The sequence below is a fragment of the Symphodus melops genome, assembly GCF_947650265.1.
Source record: "Symphodus melops genome assembly, chromosome: 6".
Lineage (NCBI taxonomy): Eukaryota > Metazoa > Chordata > Actinopteri > Labriformes > Labridae > Symphodus > Symphodus melops.
This window is the reverse complement of record NC_136696.1, coordinates 1,052,963-1,073,458: the sequence shown is the minus strand read 5'-3', so window position 1 is coordinate 1,073,458 and position 20,496 is coordinate 1,052,963. Positions and strand designations below refer to the sequence as shown.

At 41.2% G+C, this 20,496-nt stretch overlaps 1 protein-coding gene across 1 annotated transcript in view; it reads right to left on the bottom strand.

Annotated features, from left to right (window-relative positions):
* Positions 1–20,496, bottom strand: part of LOC306825396 (uncharacterized protein) — a 498,202-nt gene that overhangs the window by 135,289 nt on the left and 342,417 nt on the right. The window contains exon 12 of the mRNA XM_079346114.1: positions 17,146–17,319. Within this exon, the coding sequence (XP_079202240.1) occupies positions 17,146–17,319 (174 nt within the window). The remainder of the gene's footprint in view (positions 1–17,145; positions 17,320–20,496) is intronic.

Sequence of the window (20,496 nt, the reverse complement as noted above, 5' to 3'; positions counted from 1 at the left end):
GTCCTAATGACAACTGCAGCCAGTCACTGGGGGTTCTATCCCAGACTCACAAACAGTTTTAATACACTTCTGCTGATTCACCGCCTCCCCAATGATCCCACACACAGTTCTCTGTCGACTGAAATGACCAGCATTCAACCTGTTGCCTTCTTGACATTGTCATTCAGTGTCAGAAGAAAAGACCCAGCCCAACATTTATCCCAGCCAGTCTCTCGCCCCTGGCTAACTAACCAGTCTCTCGCCCCTGGTTTTACAGCCAGTCTCTCGCCCCTGACTTCTCTTCGTATGGCCTTCTGTTCGATTGCTTACTTGTATTCTTGATTCAATTTTCTAAATTTAGACATTAACACCGTCTATACCCAAACTAGACAACAATAATTTTGATTTTCCAATGTGCACAATTTTATGGAAAAGGTTTGTGTTCACCTTTGGTTTTTGTGAGGCCTCTCGATGTCTGGATAGGTCTGGACGTCGTACCATAGACTTCAATGCAGTCGTTCTACCACCTGAAGAAATTAATACATTTGAATTAAACATATTCCAAAAAATTTTCATAAATTAATCAATACTTACGTCCTCCGTCAAACCTCATCCCCATCACGTCGAGGTCACCAAGTGAAGGATAAAAGTTGCTATTTAATCCTCTTCCCAAATGTTGTTAATAGAAACTTGACTCCTCTAAATAATTACCTCAAATCTCTGCACATTCTTTTGATGGGATGAGAGGAATGACTGAAGAAGTCTCTTTCAGGTTAACAGAGTTTATGAACCTGATGAATCAAGAATAGAAGTTACAGAGTCTCTGGGTTCAACACTACGTGTCCCTGATAACAGACAGATACCTGGTCAGTTCATGAAGTCTGAGCCCCGACTATCTTTCCCTGAACCCTTTTATACATTAGACAGAGATTATCTAACCAAATAATGCATTTGAGAATGTGCAGTTTCCTTCCTCTGATTGGGCAGCTTTCCAAATTATGCGCCTCCTGATGTTTGGTTCCGCTTCTCTCATTGGTGCATCATACTCCCGAATCCTTTGTCCTTCTGTAGGGGAAGACACATCCTATCTGGCCTGTTTCTTATCACAGGAAGACGTCTAGTCTAGTCTATCATTTCCTTTTAAGCAACAAACCTCTTAAGTGATTAACCATCAAGGCCCACTGAACCGATCAATGTGGATGAGTGATTAACTGTTCAGGGCCTTAAACTAAACCTATGTTTGATTTGGTGAGTGATTCAGTTTAAAGGGCCACATCAAACACATGTTGGAATGTGCACTCACTTCTGCAAAATTGACCTCATCAAACATGAGGTCAATTTATAAAGAATCTTCTTCACAAACATTGGAGATCTAGTTCAATAATTGGAGCATCGGAGAGTAGCAAAGCCTGAGTCTCAGATGCAATCAAGGGCAACTGATAAGGGGGAGGAGCATCTAATTTACCTTCAATAGCAGTAGAAATCAAACGTATTGAGAGGGAGCGGATGCATGGAATGCAACAACACCCACAGAGCACAAGCAAAGCAATAACCATTATGATAGTGGTTAGTATAGACAGAAAGACAGCCTTCCATTTACCAAACATTCGATCCACCCAGCTATTGAATGGGCTGTATACTCCAGAATGTTCCGTCATCTCTTCAGACAGAGTGCGGAGACCAGCAAGCGCCCTAGTGACTGAGCCGTCCGGGGCTGTGTTATTGGGAATAAAGGTACAACAGTGATCTCCAAACATGTGACACACTCCACCCTTCTCAGCCAGAAGCATGTCTAGGGCCATTCTATTTTGTACAGTCATTAGAGAGGTGGCTGCCATTTGCTCTGACAATCCAGCAACAGCATCCCTGGTTAAATTTGCAAGCCGTTGAGCATTATAATGTATATAATTAATTCTATCTACATTCTTACTAGGTGTTATTGGAAAAATAGAAGAGATGATGGGAATGTTCTCGAATCCTGCAGCTACCTGATCTGCTAATTTATACTCATCTGGAACCCCCCTAGGTACCCCAATCGAATCTATATAAGTGGGACCTTTAGTCAAATCAAAAGAATTAGGAGTGGATCTCCGAGACCTGTAATGGGGAACAGATGTCAACTCACCTCTAAATGAGCAATATACACATTTGACAAATTAGCCCTTAGTTTGACATATTTCTGGACTTGTTCTTCACAGATGTGAGAAGTAAAGGTTCATTTAGTCAGCTATGTTTATGCTTTCTGCAGTGTAAATAATGTGTGAATGGAACAAAACTATTTACAACTTTGTTTGTCTGAGATTTGTCACGGTGAATGCTTTAGATAAGGATGAAGAAAGTCACACTATGTGTTGTCTTTACAAGAGCTTTTACTACAGCCACTGCATATATTATGCATCAATGCCCGTCTATGTCCCCCTTTTGCCTGAAAAAGGGCCGCATTAACAACACCCCCTTTTTCAGAAACATCTAAGAAGAATGGAGTAAAATAATCTGAGAATTAAAACCATTCTGTCTGTTAGAGGTCAAATGAACGGCAGCTACAACACCCTCTGGGCCCATAAGAATACAGAGAGAGGTAATACACCAGTGAGAAATAACAACATGCTTCAAAAGCATCATGATACACAAAGTTGGAAGTGCGAATGTAATTTAAAGTAACGTGGTACAGGTCTTTTGGAGGGACTAAAGGCTGGATTGACTGCACCCAAGTTTCCCAAAAGTTGTAAAAAGCAAGAATGTCCCTTGACCCGTGAACTCCACCACTGCAACCCATTGCGATGAAGATTGAAGGTTGTGAAACATCACCAGTGAGAGTGGAGTAACAGTCCTGTGTCAACCATAGAGCTGCATGAATTCAACAGTCTTTGTGAGGAGGGGCTCTGCCAAACCCTCTCCCTTAAAGCACTCTGGATGACCCTTGACATTTAACCAGGCTGCTGTCACACCTGGGTGGCTCCTTGTCCATTAGGAGGCCGGTACTGATAAGAACCATGCTGCTTGCTGCTTCAGAGGGCCCTGTGAGGGAGGGCCGGAGCAGCCCACTGTCCTGGGCGGTGTCTGGCCCACTGGTCGAGTGTCCCATAATAAAAACATCCTTGATTCTGTGGACCTGGAGCAAACCCACCCCAGCCAAGTCCACCATATCCCCTGTAACCACGCCTGTACAGATTGAAATTGTACCCTGTACTCCTCTCATAAGAGTGATATGGCTGCTGTACATATGGTTGCTCTAGATGAAACACCAGCGCTTATTTGGATGGCTTGTATTTGATAGTAGTACAAAGTAGCCTCTGCCTCTTGAAGCAGCATCTTTAGGAGGTGAAGCTCTAAGTCTTATTAACTCTATCATCTGCTGTTTGCTGTTGTTTATGTGAGCGTAAGTGATGTAAGACGTGTATCTCCCATCTGGGGAGCGATACACTATTAAAACCAGGCATTTCAACTAGTTTTGCTTTTACTGATTCTGGGAGGCCTGCTACTAGGACTGCTTGTTTGAACTAAAGCTATGCCCCCCCCAGTACAACCTTATATTAAGAACATGGCAACAAGATTAGCACCATCTAATTTGACTTTGACTCAACATGTTTGTGTACAGTTTGTCAGTCATATCAGTAAAATGTCCAGTCTAATTGTTTAAACATCACTCGTAAACAGTCTAGAAATAGTTGAAATGTCAGCAAGGTGAACATATTATAAAGTTTAAATGAAGCTATGGGGCCAAAATAAAGCAATTTTTGGTTTTCTATTTTAAGAATGTAAAAAACGAAGTGGGTTGTTTGCATAATAGATGCATGCAAACAAGTCCTAGTGACCTATGACAGCTAACTCATTTCCTGCGCTCCTTGAATTAATCAATGCTCAAATTTAGTTATATAATATGTCGATATAACAACAAGAAAAAACACTATAAAACATGAACACATTTAACTACATAAAAACAAAGTAACAACAGTGAGGACTGTGGGGTGATACTGAATGGGCTAAGAAAGGATGGGGCCTTCTTCTCTCCTGTAAAACACCCTCTAATCTCTCCTTTAAAGATACTGATCAACCCAGTGCACAGAGTCAACAAGCACACAGATCAGAGCCCCACTCTTCCAATCAACAGCCAAAACCCAAAATGAATCTTCCAGCAGTTAGAAAGGAACTCCTCCTCTTAACTATGCAAATGTATAGTTCATCTATTTTAAACCTTTTAGAAGAATTTTAAAAGATCTACTCCTCTCCTTCAGGAAATGTTCCACTATTAATGCCTATTTAATAACACTAAAATTCTATTTATCAATCCCACTCAAACAAAATAATTACACAGGCCTTCACACACATGATTTACCACACAGCACACCAACACACACACCAACAGACATCAACAGCACACACACACACATCTACTCAGGCTGTACAGCACTCACTCACACATCCAAAGACTCCACCAGCACACACACATCTACTAGGTAGAACTAAAGGTGTTGCTCAAAATACTAGTAACAGGGTAGAAGAAAAAAACCCTACCTTTCCACTCTCTGAACCAGTGAGAGAAAAGAGAAAAGGAGGTGCAATGAACGCAATGAAAAAATATATATCTCTCAATATTTGTACTTGAACTTAAGGAACAGAACTTCTGTCCAAGTTAACACACAACAAAAGACACTATATACACGTGAACAGCAGAAAATGTATAGACGCAATGCCCTATTTGGAGTCCTAATTGGCAAGCTTCTACAGCAGTCCTAATGACAACTGCGGCCAGTCACTGGGGGTTCTATCCCAGACTCACAAACAGTTTTAATACACTGATTCACCGCCTCCCCAATGATCCCACACACAGTTCTCTGTCAACTGAAATGACCAGCGTTCAACCTGTTGACTTCTTTACATCGTCATTCAGTGTCAGAAGAAAAGACCCAGCCCAACATTCAACCCAGCCAGTCTCTCGCCCCTAGCTTACTAACCAGTCTCTCGCCCCTGGTTTCCTAGTCAGTCTCTCGCCCCTGACTTCACAACCAGTCTCTCGCCCCTGGTTTCACAGCCAGTCTCTCGCCCCTGGCTTTCTAACCAGTCTCTCGCCCCTGGTTTCACAGCCAGTCTCTCGCCCCTGACTTCTCTTCGTACGGCCTTCTGTTCGATCGCTTACTTGTATTCTTGATTCAATTTTTTAAATTTAGACATTAACACCGTCTATACCCAAACCAGACAACGATAATTTTGATTTTCCAATGTGCACAATTTTATGGAAAAGGTTTGTGTTCACCTTTGGTTTTTGTGAGGCCTCTCGATGTCTGGATAGGTCTGGACGTTGTACCATAGACTTCAATGCAGTCGTTCTACCACCTTAAGAAATTAATACATTTGAATTAAACATATTTCATAAAATTTTCATAAATTAATCAATACTTACGTCCTCCGTCAAACCTCATCCCCTATCACGTCGGGGGCACCAAGTGAAGGATAAAAGTTGCTATTTAATGCTTTTCCTAAATGTTGTTAATAGAAATCTGACTCCTCTAAATAATTACCTCAAATCTCTGCGCATTCTTTTGATGGGATGAGAGGAATGACTGAAGAAGTCTCTTTCAGGTTAATAGAGTTTACTAACCCGATGAATCAAGAATAGAAGTTACAGAGTCTCTGGGTTCAACACTACGTGTCCCTGACAACAGACAGATACCTGGTCAGTTAGCGAAGTCTGAGCCCCGACTATCTTTCCCTGAACCCTTTTATAAATTAGACAGAGATTATCTAACCAAATTATGCATTTGAGAATGTGCGGTTTCCTTCCTCTGATTGGGACATCTTTCCAAATTATGCGCCTCCTGATGTTTGGTTCCGCTTCTCTCATTGGTGCATCATACTCCCGAATCCTTTGTCCTTCTATAGGGGAAGAAACATCCTGCCTGGCCTGTTTCATATCACAAGCAGACATCTAGTCTAGTCATCATTTCCTTTTAAGCAACAAACCTCTTAAGTGATTAACTATCAAGGCCCACTGAACCTATCAATGTGGGTGAGTGATTAACTGTTCACGGCCTTAAACTAAACCTATGATTGATTTGAGTGATTCAGTTTAAAGGGCCACATCAAAACACATGTTGGAATGTGCACTCACTTCTGCAAGCCCTCTTCACAGAATACCTTTAACCTCTGAATTAAAATCTCAATTAGATTAAAACACTTAAAGTAAAACATGATATAATAACTGATATAATATAAATGTGAACAAACATAATTCATACAATGGACATCTAATCATTCCTTTGTATTTGGTGATCAAACCTTTATTCAACAATCATTATTGCAGTAAACACTTTGATTATAAGTAGAAAGAGGCCTATTATTCTAATACATGCTAACACTCCAATGCAGGACACAGGTGACTGAAGCTACCAGCTAACTAAAGTGTGCTAACATTGGCATGCTAACACTACAATGCAGGACACAGGTGACTGAAGCTACCAGCTAACTAAAGTGCGCTAACATTAGCATGCTAACACTACATTGCAGGACACAGGTGACTGAAGCGACCAGCTAACTAAAGTGCGCTAACATTAGCATGCTAACACTCCAATGCAGGACACAGGTGACTGAAGCTACCAGCTAACTAAAGTGTGCTAACATTGGCATGCTAACACTACAATGCAGGACACAGGTGACTGAAGCTACCAGCTAACTAAAGTGCGCTAACATTAGCATGCTAACACTACATTGCAGGACACAGGTGACTGAAGCTACCAGCTAACTAAAGTGCGCTAACATTAGCATGCTAACACTACAATGCTGGACACAGGTGACTGAAGCTACCAGCTGCAGTAAGTATAGGGCGAACGTGAGTATAGGGCGGTTGGAGGTGTGTCTCTGGAAGAGACCGGAGGCTTCAGTATGGAGGAGGCGTGGCCAAACAGCAGTTTGTTTTGGTTTCATGTTCTACTAAATAAACAGCTAAAGTAAGAAACCAGCATTAAAAACTCTTAGATCCACGTTGACATGTATATTCATGTAAGGCTTATATTATTTGTCGTAGCAGTCGGACTCGGACGGGTCACACAGCAGCAGGCCGTCCACGCCATCGATCCACAGGAACCGACGTGACATGACAGCCCAGGAGGAGAAAGATTTATTGAAGGGGATATAAGTTACTTTCTAATTCACCACATGGCCGTCAGGTGAACTGCACCAGTAACCTGTCGCTCGCTCTCCCTCACATGCTCGTGGAGCCTAAATATTTGATACTGGACTCAAAATCCCCTCTCTCTCAGTTATCCACTGATTCTTAACTTCAGATAGATGACGCTGAGAGTTTTACGACGTCCTGTAGGGAGGCTCATCCAAGCCACAGGGGCGTCTCCGGTGACTCTCTCATGGGGGCACTAAACTGAGAGTTACCATTGAGTTTTTTGATCCTTCACCTCCAGATAAGACGACTGACTGAGACCAGGTCAGAAGACCTTCTGTCTGTGAATGAATCAACATTGACAAACATCGTACAATCTCTGGGAATTGTTTAAAAGGAAAAGAAAACAATTGTTTAAAAGTGAGTTCTTGGATTTAAACTGAACATCTTCCTCCCATCTTGTGCTCAGTATTTTCTAAAGCTAATACGTTTAAACATATATTTAGACTCTGTATTATCATATATAGAGGGTCACATTATCTTTTCTGTTTTCATACTGATGCATTTCCTCTGATTCATTGATTAACACTTTGAATGACAGATTTCCAGAATGTTTTCCTGAATGTTCAGAGATGACTAATGACATAATTAGTTCAATATGGTGACGTCATAAAGCCTTTTATTTACTTTTATTCTTCTTTGACTTTAGTTATAAGGAATTCAACTGTTGAGTTGTTGGATCCTTGTCTCACTATGGGTGGAGCAAAGCCCCGCCCCTTTTCTGCCTGCTGCAAAGGATGAGACAGGAGGAGTTGAAGAGTTTTTGTTAAGTCTTGTTTGAGTCTTCTTTGTTTCTCGTCTTTCTGCTGGTCTGATCACTTCTCTCAAGCTATCAGTCTTTTTGTGTTTAGAATTTTAAGCTGTTATGGAATATATCGATCTAAATCTGTGAACCCACAGAGAGCTTCTCTCTCGTCCTCTGGATTCACACTCCCTTACAGACAAAGTTAATGACTCTGACACCAAACTGAACTCCTTGGGGGGTTCGCGAGACGCAGAAAACACCTTCAAAGAATTTCAATACGCATCTGCTAATCAGAAACCGGTTTGTTCCAGCCCTGAAACAAACCAGAGACGGCTAGGTCAACATCTACTGTATGTTCTGGGATACTTGATTTACATTACAACCAGATACTCCTCCGGCCTCCTCTGGAATTTGCCTAATGGGTTTTATAGCCACATCTGTTGACCAAAGAAAGAATACCGCCATGTTCACTTTGTATGCTAACGAATGTTTATTTGAATGTTCAGGTGGATAAACTTTCTTAGGACATTGAGACAAACATTTTCATCCAACCAGGGTTCAAATCCGACCATGTACAGCGGAGTTATCAGAAATCAAACTTTCCAAATTCTCACCAACGTGATCTTGTTAAAACTTGCATGGAGCACTACTGCCCCCCAGAGGTTGAAACGGAGAAGGTACCTTAAGTACGTCGCATGGTTCATTCTGTCAGAACAATTAAAATTGCATTTGATAACCATTAGAAATTATATATCCAGATGTTATTCTTTTTCTATCTTCTAAAAATTCGACCTGTGTTTTGATGTCATGTGTCGTTTCTTCTTGTCACATCTTCATCAAAAATGTTTGAGCCTTCTTACAGGTGAAATAATCCTAAAAACCACGTGGTGTGAATAAAAATAAAAGGCTTTATTAGACACCAGGAAACTTCACTGTGATGGTTTTATAACATCAACATCACGTTCACAGTTTACCTCTGGGTTTAAGATCGTTTAAAGTTAAGGTAAATTATTACAGAGATAACTTCTATGATCTGCGTCTCTTTTCTGTTTTTATAAACAAGGTTTTATTGGCCTGTTACAATTTCTCCTATTAAATCATCAAATAACATCAAATCATCTCCACAAACATGATACAAGAATGTATAAAAGCAAAGTTCACCTTCTTCACACAATAAAAAGAAATGAAATAAACACAAAGGCTATAAATAATTATAAGTCAAATCAATATGCAGATTGTCTCCACATGTCTCCTCTCACAGATCCTTAGTTTTCCTGAACGCTCCGATACGGGTCGGATGAGCCAGTCGCTTTAAAAGTTGTGGCCGCAATGAATTGTGGGTCGGCACTTTCTCATCTCCTTTGGTAAAGGATGCTCCAGTGTTTCCTAAAGGAGGCTATAAAGGAAGCATTAAGCCTCCTTTCCTTCACTCTTAGAGAATTCAAACGGTTCTCATCATGGCCGCCACTTAACTGCTTCCTGGGTTAAAGAAGAAATGTGAGTGTTAGTGGACAGGAGGGACCATATATATATATATATAAACAGTTTATATATATATATATGGTAATATATAATATATAATATATACTCTGAACGCACCCTCTGTGTTTCCTGGCAGAGAAATCTCTCAGAATCTCTCAGATTCATCAGTCTGGGAGAAAACTGTGGAAACAGCGACACCTGCTGGCAGAAAGCAGTGATAGCAGGAACAGAACCTGAACATGAATTATTCTTCAAATCAAATCTCCACAGACTGAATGTATTTCTATTTAAAATGCTGAGAGAATCCAAACTGAAAGTTCAAACATCCAGACATCCATGTTTGTAGTTCTTTTAAAAACTCAGTGAAGCCTCCTCTTTGTTTGGATCCAACAAAGAGACGACTGATTTATTATCAGACGACCAACGACTCGTGGTTACAAACACAACTTCACACTTTAACAGGTGGCATCAACTTCTACTGTTATCTGTGAATAAGAGTGCAGCACTGCACATGTCCACAGGGTGGTGCTGTAACACAAACATTTATATCCAAAGAGTTCATCTTGGCTCGTTGAGTCATGAAGCAGTTTAAGTTCAGAATATGAGAATAGAAAACAGTCCGAGGTCATGGTCCTGTGTGTGACGGTGGAGCTGATCTCAGAGCAGCTCAGACTGCAGCACTGAGACTCATCTGAGCTGTGATTGGTCCGTCAGTCTCCCAGTAACACGGCCCAGTTACAGACTCACCAAACACCAGCTGCTGCTGCTTCCAGCTCTGTGATCGTCAGGAACAACAGGATCCTCTCTTTAAACACTCACTTCCATCTGTTGATATAAAAAGACATAAATCAGAGAGGTCATGAGTTATTATCATATAAGATCATTATTATTATTATAATCATATAAGATCATTATTATTATAATCATATAAGATCATTATTATTATTATAATCATCAGCAGAGACCAGGATGGACTCAACTTAACCCAGCAGAGACCAGGATGGACTCAACTTAACCCAGCAGAGACCAGGACGGACTCAACTTAACCCAGCAGAGACCAGGACGGACTCAACTTAACCCAGCAGAGACCAGGATGGACTCAACTTAACCCAGCAGAGACAAGGATGGACTCAACTTAAACCAGCAGAGACCAGGACGGACTCAACTTAACCCAGCAGAGACCAGGATGGACTCAACGTAACCCTTTTGTAGGAGCAGATTATTAATATAATATGCAGGGTGTGTGTGTCTGTCAACTAACGGGGTGTGTCACAATTGTCTATATAAGGTAGGAACCTTTGTTCCCGGTCAGGTTTTCCACCTGGAAGGGCAAAACAGTTGTTGACCGCTAAAGCAGTGGAAAGCACGGTTACCTATGGGGATGTTTGATCGTGAAATATGGAAATGGTGAACTAAATGGATGAAAATAAATCAATGGCATGATAAACAACAAAGAAACAAGTGGACTTTCATTCATGAAACAAGGTAACAACAGCGCGTCAATTAGTAACCCAGGTGCAATGCCTCAGTGGCTTAAAGCGTCGGCTTAGCCTCTACACCTTTACATACATCAGAGTCTCCAGTCTGTAGTCTGGATCCTTCTCAAGGTCCCTCAGCTGCTTCACTCCTGAATCCTGCAGATTGTTGTAGGTCAGGTTCAGATATCTGAGATGGGAGGGGTTGGACTTCAGAGCTGAGGCCAGAGAAGAACAGCTGATCTCTGACAAACTGCAGCTCCACAAACTGAATAAAGAATAAAAGAAGAGAATAAAAAGAATGATGAATGAGATGATAAGAACATAACTAGGTCCAATCAGTGAGTGTGTCCCTAAAATAAGTAGAGAGACTTTGTCATTGTGTTATTGTGGATCATTCAAATGTCAGCTTTCTACAGACATCATCCAAACATTCATCCAGCTGTTCATGTCAATAAAGACACCAACATGTTACTGATCTCAGTCAAGATTACACACCCACTACTCTACTGAGCTACACCCACCTGGGACTGTCTGTGTGTGTGTGTGTGTGTGTGTGTGTGTGTGTGTGTGTGAGTTATTGAGTGTGTGTGTGTGTGTGTGTGTGTGTGCTTCATAATCACATATATGTCAGTTCAGATAATCTCGTGTCTTCAGTTTTGAACATTTAATAAAAATCAGAAACTTTCACTTTAAAAACTTAAAGAGCATATTGCAGGTTAAAAAAAGTGTAAATTAACACGTCAATTTTCTGTATATTCTTCAACACATAAGTGCTCTAATCTAATTTAGAGGAGAAAGTGGCTGTTTTTAGCGTAGCTGTTTAGAACTCGCTTTTTTTTCAACAACGCGTCATAAGACGTAACATAAGGGAGTCGCGTTCTGTCACTCTGCTTTGATCGGCTTTATGCGTCCGTGTATGAATGAATGAATAAAGCCTTTATTGCCCCTGGGGGAACTTGTCTTGCACCGAGAGCATCAAACACTTTACAAACAAACATTTAGAAGGCAACACAAAAGAATTAAAGCACAAAAAACAGGCTAAAACATGATTAAAGAGGTTTAATGATACGTGGTAGTGAGTGAGAACAGACAGGATGCCTCCCTGCAGCACATTCAGGTGCATAGTGTAAGTGGCTGATTATTCAAAGTGTTTTTTGGTGAATTATTCCCACAACCTCAGAAACCATCGAACAGACACATTGAATATTTCGGCATCAAACACAAAAGCGTTTCCTTATTAATTTAAATCTCTGGGTGTTTAACATAAAATATTATATACACAGACAAGCGTTTAATGATTTGATCTGCTGGAATCCTCTGTTATATTCTCTAGTGTGAGCGTAACAGACACCGGACAGTCTGTTTTAATATATGTAGTCATACGATTTATTATAAATCCAACTCTGTTGCAACAGAGCGTGTGTGTGTGTGTGTGTGTGTGTCTGTCTGTGTGTGTGTGTGCGTGCGTGCGTGCGTGCGTGCGTGCGTGTGTGTGTGTGTGTGCAGTGGGGAAAGACGGAACGCGCGGTTTAGAAACAAACAGAAACACAAGCTTTACGTCTGTCGGTCCTTTATCCCATTAACATTTTAACCTTTTTGTAGTAGCCTAATATATGTGCACGTATTAAACTGTGGAGTGTGTGTGCTGTTGTGCATGTTTGTGTGGATAACGTTCAGTGGACGTGCGCTGTGAACTCACATCAGGAGAATCCTGCATCATACACTGTATTTTCTATAACAACGTGAGCACTGGGCTGCATGAGGAATAAACAATAAAGACATACTGCTGCATTTGCACAGACTGTGTAATCGGGTTCTCTCTCTCTCTCTCTCTCTCTCTGTCTCTCTCTCTCTCAGCGCGGCACCGTAATACGTTGTACAGATACAATGTTAAGATGAATGATCGCCACTTGCACCTTCTACAAATTGTTTTTTAATTGATTGAATGTGATTACAAACTTTATATGTGCTGATGTGAACACAACACTCGCCCATATATGGCGAGCTGACACATGTCACTCAGCAGGACGCCTGCTCCGGGTCTCTCCTCACACCACAGCTTCTCTCCTGAGGCCGTTAATCCTCTAATCCTGCCTGTTTCTGCTCTCTATCACATCTAACAGGTTCAGAATAATAAGCCAGCACACCATTATATGTAAAGGAATACATGTTTTCTTCCTATTTATTGACGGGAGTGACACTCAGATCCATGCTTTTCCATGTTAAACAGACGGGGATTCAGCGGGACTCCCTCATGTTAGGTCACAGCCGAATGCGGAAGTAAAGAGCAAAGACTAAAACGTCTCCAGGAGACCCTGTGGGTTATTAACTTCTGAATTTCTTTAAAAACAGTATTGTTAACGTATTTTCCTATGATTAGTGAAGTTTTGTCTTTAACCTGCAATATGCTCTTTAAAGAACTCCATTTAAAGTATATTGTTAAAAATCAGATTTATTGATGATCCAGATTCAAACAAGAAAATCAACATGAACAGCATTCAATCTAAAACTTCATGGAGGTCAGAAACATGTGAACATGAAAATGTTTCAGCTGATAATCAAACACATGAGATGTAAAACACAAACAGAGAAGAAGTGAACTGACCTCAGAGACTCCAGTCTACAGTTTGGACTCTGCAGAAAATCACTCAGCAGCTTCACTCCTGAATCCTGCAGCTCGTTGTTGTTCAGGTTCAGAAGTCTCAGATGGGAGGGGTTGGACTTCAGAGCTGAGGCCAGAGAAGAACAGCTGATCTCTGACAAACTGCAGCTCCACAAACTGAATAAAGAATAAAAGAAGAGAATAAAAAGAATGATGAATGAGATGATAAGAACATAACTAGGTCCAATCAGTGAGTGTGTCCCTAAAATAAGTAGAGAGACTTTGTCATTGTGTTATTGTGGATCATTCAAATGTCAGCTTTCTACAGACAACATCCAAACATTCATCCAGCTGTTCATGTCAATAAAGACACCAACATGTTACTGATCTCAGTCAAGATTACACACCCACTACTCTACTGAGCTACACACACCTGGGACTGTCTGTGTGTGTGTGTGTGTGTGTGTGTGTGTGTGTGTGTGTGTGTGTGTGTGTGTGTGTGTGTGTGTCTCTGTGAGTGTGTGTGTCTGTGTGTGTCTGTGTGTGTGTGTGTGTGTGTGTGTGTGTGTGTGTGTGTGTGTGTAAAATCAAACATGTTCTATAAAATATCTATAATTTAAATGTATTTATAATGAAACTCTGACTGTTTAGTAACAAATCTTTAAAAAGGTCACATGATCATGTGTCATTCTTGTTGAGGGTCAGACGCTTCATTTCCTGTTTTCTACTTGAATTGTTTTAGCATCATCATGTGAAGTCTACGTCTATATGGATGAAGGAAAATCTCCTTTATGAACAGAGCAAGTCTGTCTCTTTATCAGCTTCATGGTTCCACCCTTAAACTCTTTTAAAAGAGACAATTCTTTCATTCAGCTGTGATGTTGTTCAATCCTTACAGAATCCTTTAATGGGTGGTCTTAACCATCACGCCCTGTATGGAATAAGCCCTTATTAACAGCTGCTGCTAGAACACTGACAAACTGAACATGGAAACTTCCAGGGTAGGCTTAGACTACCCTTTAAACCACCTGGGACACATCATAAAGGATGAGGCCTTTCACTGACTTCAGACTGAGGGAGAGAACTTCAGGGAGGAGATTGGTCCACTGCCTCCTCTGACAGCTTATCCTGCATCAAACACCAATGAGAGAGGGACTTGGGCTTATCCCTGACCACTGTGGGAGGCTGCTTTTAAAACACTACAGCCATATCTAAATGTGGAAGATATACAATTCCTAGAATTAAAATGACACATATGACCTTTATCACACCAAGCAGATTTAAGAACATGTAAAACTCCCTCTCACATGTGTGCTGTCATGGCTGTGGTGAGACAGGAACACTGATCCATCTGTTGTGATCTTCTGTGAGGAGTTCTTCAGGTTATCTTAAGACTGTCTTTTATTCTGAAAGTCCAAATAGCATTCTGTCTGATAGTCTGCCTTCTTGGCACCAGAGTATAAACATACAGTAAGTAATGGTGATGATGTGCTGATAATGACAATCATTCATGTGACTGTTCATCTGTCATGTTTCCTGCAGGGTTCCCACTCTTTCCCTGAAATCGTTTTCCAGGACATTTCCAGGACTTTTCCAGGACGTTGTCAGCCACTAAAGACTCAAGTTATCACGTCGTACACATTCCCCCGTCCCCCTCTTTCTCTGGAAGTGTTCTTTACTGCAGTTTTTAACTTGCATTTAACCAGATTCTTTCTCAGTTTTATCTTTTAAAAATAATGATGACAAATGTATCTTAGAATAATACAAACACACCCACAGATTACAGCACTTCATCAGCATGACACACTGGAGTTAAAATGTTCAATGAGGCAATTCCTAACTCAACCCGCTCTTTTCTCTTACTGGTACTTTCTCTGGAGCACTACAATTAAAAATGTTTGTATATTTTCAATAAATCGCTGAAAAGCAATTTCTTTTGTTTCATTTCAGTTTACTCTGCAGCTCAGTTATTTTCTTCCATCCACTCATTTTTGAATTTGCATGTCTCTGACATAGTGACTCCTGTAAAAAGAGGACAACACACGTTTGAAACGTCTATTTCTGTCCATTTTAGCTGTTTAATCAACCTGTCAAGCCCACTGAATTACATGTGATTTAAAAGTTATGAAGCTAATTTGACTGATTGATAGCTGTAATGCTAATTTAGCAACGTTAAAGCACATTCATTTATGCTAACAGTGGAAATAAGACATTTCAAAAGTGTGCGTGTTCTCGGATGTCACCCTGCCCACCTGCTGCGGTTAATAATTTACAGTATTTAATACTCGTGTGGACCACCTCATCAGCGACGCTCAGGGTCCTAAATGAACTTTTTGACTCCACTAAACAAGTTCTCTCTTGACTTATCTTTGACAACATGAGACCCTTCATATAATCATCCTGCTCATTATTAGACGGGTGTGTATCTGCCTACACCTGCTGCACGTGCATTCAGCGTGCACTATACCTGCAGTGTTTATAACTCAGCACTGTTTCACAGAGTCAGAGTGGAGACGCTCACAGACTACAGAGACTGTGAGAGGACTTTGCTATCGTTATGCTAGCTGCAGACACGTTGAGAGTGAACGGAGAAAAGTCGACTGTTTGACCCGATCACATGTTCTCAACTCTGTTTTATGGATCAACTGTGAGCTGATGCACTTTAAGTTAAAAGAGGCGCGCCGCACATGGAGGCTGGAGCTCCAGTGTGTGTGTGTGCGTGTTTTTATGTGTGTGTGTGTGTGTGCGTGTATGCTGGTGTCAGCGGTCTCTGCGATGCTTTCAGTCATGACAGCAGAGAGAGAAGCAGGGAAAAGTAGATGCAGGAAGCTACATAATACATAGTATGAGTAGCACATAGCATAGCTTTGATGAGTGTTGGGTAAAAAAGTGAAATGTAGCCCATTAAGATGACCTGTTCAATGTTAAATGACCTGGAAGCTCCCGCTCTGCTGAAATCAGAAATATGTTAGCTCACAGTGACTCGCAGCTACTCAGTGAACGACCCTCCCACTAGAACTCTCCTCTGCACGCTCTGTCACCAAACAGAGGACACAGAGGAGCGTTGGATTAGAAAATATTTGAAATGCAGTTTGATTGGCTGCTAGCATCACGTGGGGCGCTGAGTCTTAATGTTGTTGAACTGATGGAATGCTTTTGAATGTGAACATGTGGACATACAGTTCCCAACCAATACACTTAGTGTAAAAACGCTGGATTGCATGTTTTGCATGCAAATACCTGTAAAACTGCAACAAACAAGTCTATGCAGTTTGTGTAATGTCAACAATAACCAGGATTTTAAAACCTAGTGTACTTTCATTGACTGCATGTACCTTGTAAAACTGGTGTTATTCTTTGACAAAATAAATTAATGTTGAGTCAGATTTCCAGTGTTTTAGTAAAGAAAGTGTGTGCAGAGAAAGATGTGTTCTATTTTGAAATGAAGAGTTCAGAAAAAGTATCTGAAGTATGGGTAAGCACTTGTTAGCACTTGAATAAAACTCCATTTAAAGGATTTTGTTAAAAATCAGATGTGTTGATGATGCAGATTCAAACAAGAAAATCAACATGAACAGCATTCAATCTAAAACTTCATGGAGGTCAGAAACATGTGAACATGAAAATGTTTCAGCTGATAATCAAACACATGAGATGTAAAACACAAACAGAGAAGAAGTGAACTGACCTCAGAGTCTCCAGTCTACAGTTTGGACTCTGCAGAAAATCACTCAGCAGCTTCACTCCTGAATCCTGCAGATTGTTGAAGCTCAGGTACAGAAGTCTCAGATGGGAGGGGTTGGACTTCAGAGCTGAGGCCAGAGAAGAACAGCTGATCTCTGACAAACTGCAGCTCCACAATCTGAATAAAGAATAAAAGAAGAGAATAAAAAGAATGATGAATGAGATGATAAGAACATAACTAGGTCCAATCAGTGAGTGTGTCCCTAAAATAAGTAGAGAGACTTTGTCATTGTGTTATTGTGGATCATTCAAATGTCAGCTTTCTACAGACATCATCCAAACATTCATCCAGCTGTTCATGTCAATAAAGACACCAACATGTTACTGATCTCAGTCAAGATTACACACCCACTACTCTACTGAGCTACACACACCTGGGACTGTGTGTGTGTGTGTGTGTGTGTGTGTGTGTGTGTGTGTGTGTGTGTGTGTGTCTCTGTCTGTCTGTCTGTCTGTCTGTCTGTCTGTCTGTCTGTCTGTCTGTGTGTGTGTGTGTGTGTGTGTGTGTGTGTGTGTGTGTGTGTAAAATCAAACATGTTCTATAAAATATCTATAATTTAATTGTATTTATAATGAAACTCTGACTGTTTAGTAACAAATCTTTAAAAAGGGAACATGATCATGTGTCATTCTTGTTGAGGGTCAGACGCTTCATTTCCTGTTTTCTACTTGAATTGTTTTTGCATCATCATGTGAAGTCTACGTCTATATGGATGAAGGAAAATCTCCTTTATGAACAGAGCAAGTCTGTCTCTTTATCAGCTTCATGGTTCCACCCTTAAACTCTTTTAAAAGAGACAATTCTTTCATTCAGCTGTGATGTTGTTCAATCCTTACAGAAGCCTTTAATGGGTGGTCTTAACCATCACGCCCTGTATGGAATAAGCCCTTATTAACAGCTGCTGCTAGAACACTGACAAACTGAACATGGAAACTTCCAGGGTAGGCTTAGACTACCCTTTAAACCACCTGGGACACATCATAAAGGATGAGGCCTTTCACTGACTTCAGACTGAGGGAGAGAACTTCAGGGAGGAGATTGGTCCACTGCCTCCTCTGACAGCTTATCCTGAATCAAACACCAATGAGAGAGGGACTTGGGCTTATCCCTGACCACTGTGGGAGGCTGCTTTTAAAACACTACAGCCTTATCTAAATGTGGAAGATATACAATTCCTAGAATTAAAATGACACATATGACCTTTATCACACCAAGCAGATTTAAGAACATGTAAAACTCCCTCTCACATGTGTGCTGTCATGGCTGTGGTGAGACAGGAACACTGATCCATCTGTTGTAATCTTCTGTGAGGAGTTCTTCAGGTTATCTTAAGACTGTCTTTTATTCTGAAAGTCCAAATAGCATTCTGTCTGATAGTCTGCCTTCTTGGCACCAGAGTATAAACATACAGTAAGTAATGGTGATGATGTGCTGATAATGACAATCATTCATGTGACTGTTCATCTGTCATGTTTCCTGCAGGGTTCCCACTCTTTCCCTGAAATAATTTTCCAGGACTTTTCCAGGACGTTTTCAGCCACTAAAGACTCAAGTTATCACGTGGTACACATTCCCCCGTCCCCCTCTTTCTCTGGAAGTGTTCTTTACTGCAGTTTTTAACTTGCATTTAACCAGATTCTTTCTCAGTTTTATCTTTTAAAAATAATGATGACAAATGTATCTTAGAATAATACAAACACACCCACAGATTACAGCACTTCATCAGCATGACACACTGGAGTTAAAATGTTCAACGAGGCAATTCCTAACTCAACCCGCTCTTTTCTCTTACTGGTACTTTCTCTGGTGCACTACAATTAAAAATGTTTGTATATTTTCAATAAATCACTGAAAAGCAATTTCTTTTGTTTCATTTCAGTTTACTCTGCAGCTCAGTTATTTTCTTCCATCCACTCATTTTTGAATATGCATGTCTCTGACATAGTTACTCCTGTAAAAAGAGGACAACACACATTTGAAACAGTCTATTTCTGTCCATTTTAGCTGTTTAATCAACCTGTCAAGCCCGCTGAATTACATGTGATTTAAAAGTTATGAAATTCAAGCTAATTTGACTGATTGATGTGCTGAGTAAAAGAGACCTGTAAACAGTTAAAGAGCCTTAGAAACAACGTGCTGGCCTTCTAGAAACTAGTTACATGTGCATGTACAGAGGTGTTTGAGGTAGTGCCAGAGGTGTGAGTACAGTCATTAAACAGTCAATGCAGGAACGCAAATTGGGCTCCGCAACATAGGGGAGCAGTGATTAGCATTAAGTGTCCAAAACAATAAGGTGAAACCAGGAGTGATTAGGGTGATTGCCATTAAAGTACCCAACTATTGAGGAGCAGATTAGCATTAAGTGTTGAAGACAATAGAGTGAAACTTGACCTAGTTAGGGTGATCATGTCAACCATTACAGATGTAGCTAAACACAACAGTAGGATGAAACCAGACATGATTAGGGTGATTATCATTAAAGTGACCTGTGCTCAGTAAGGTAACTATCAATATGCATTAAAGTGTCCAACTGGAGGCTGACTCTGAGGTCAGCAGTGCAGATGAGGAGTGAGAAAAAAAGTGAAAAATGAGTCCAGGGTTCACCGTGTGCTTCTTCCCTGCCGTGACAGTGAAGTGTTGTACAGTCTTATGGCCTATAGGGGGACAAAAGAGTTCTTGAGTCTGTCTGTGGAGCACAACTGTGACAGCAGTCTGTCGCTGAACATGCTCCTCTGCCCGGTGAAGGTGCTGTGCAGAGGGTGGTGTGTGTTGTCCATGATGGAGAGCATTTTGTCCAGAGACCTCTTCTCTACCACTGTCACCAGTGAGTCCAGCTCTGTACCCACCACAGAGCCGGCCCTCCTCACCAGTCTGTCCAGGCGTGCTGCGTCCCTCTTCTTCCAGCTTCCTCCCCAGCACACCACGGCGTAGAAGAGGACGCTGGACACCACAGACTGGTAGAACATCTGCAGCAGCTTTTTGCAGATTTTGAAGGACCCCAGCCTTCTCAGGAAGTACAGTCGACTCTTTCCCTTCCTGCAGGTAGTGTCCATATTAGGCGACCAGTCCAGCTTGTCATCCAGCTGCAGCCCCAGGTAACCGTAGGTCCTGACCACCTCCACGTCGACCCCCCCGATGGAAACAGGTTCTAGATGTGGTTTGTTCCTTCGGAAGTCCACCACCATCTCCTTGGTCTTGGAGGTGTTTAGCTGCAGATGGTTGTCACTGCACCACGTCACAAAGTCCTCGATCAGGCTCCTGTACTCCTCCTCCTGTCCATCCCTGACACAACCA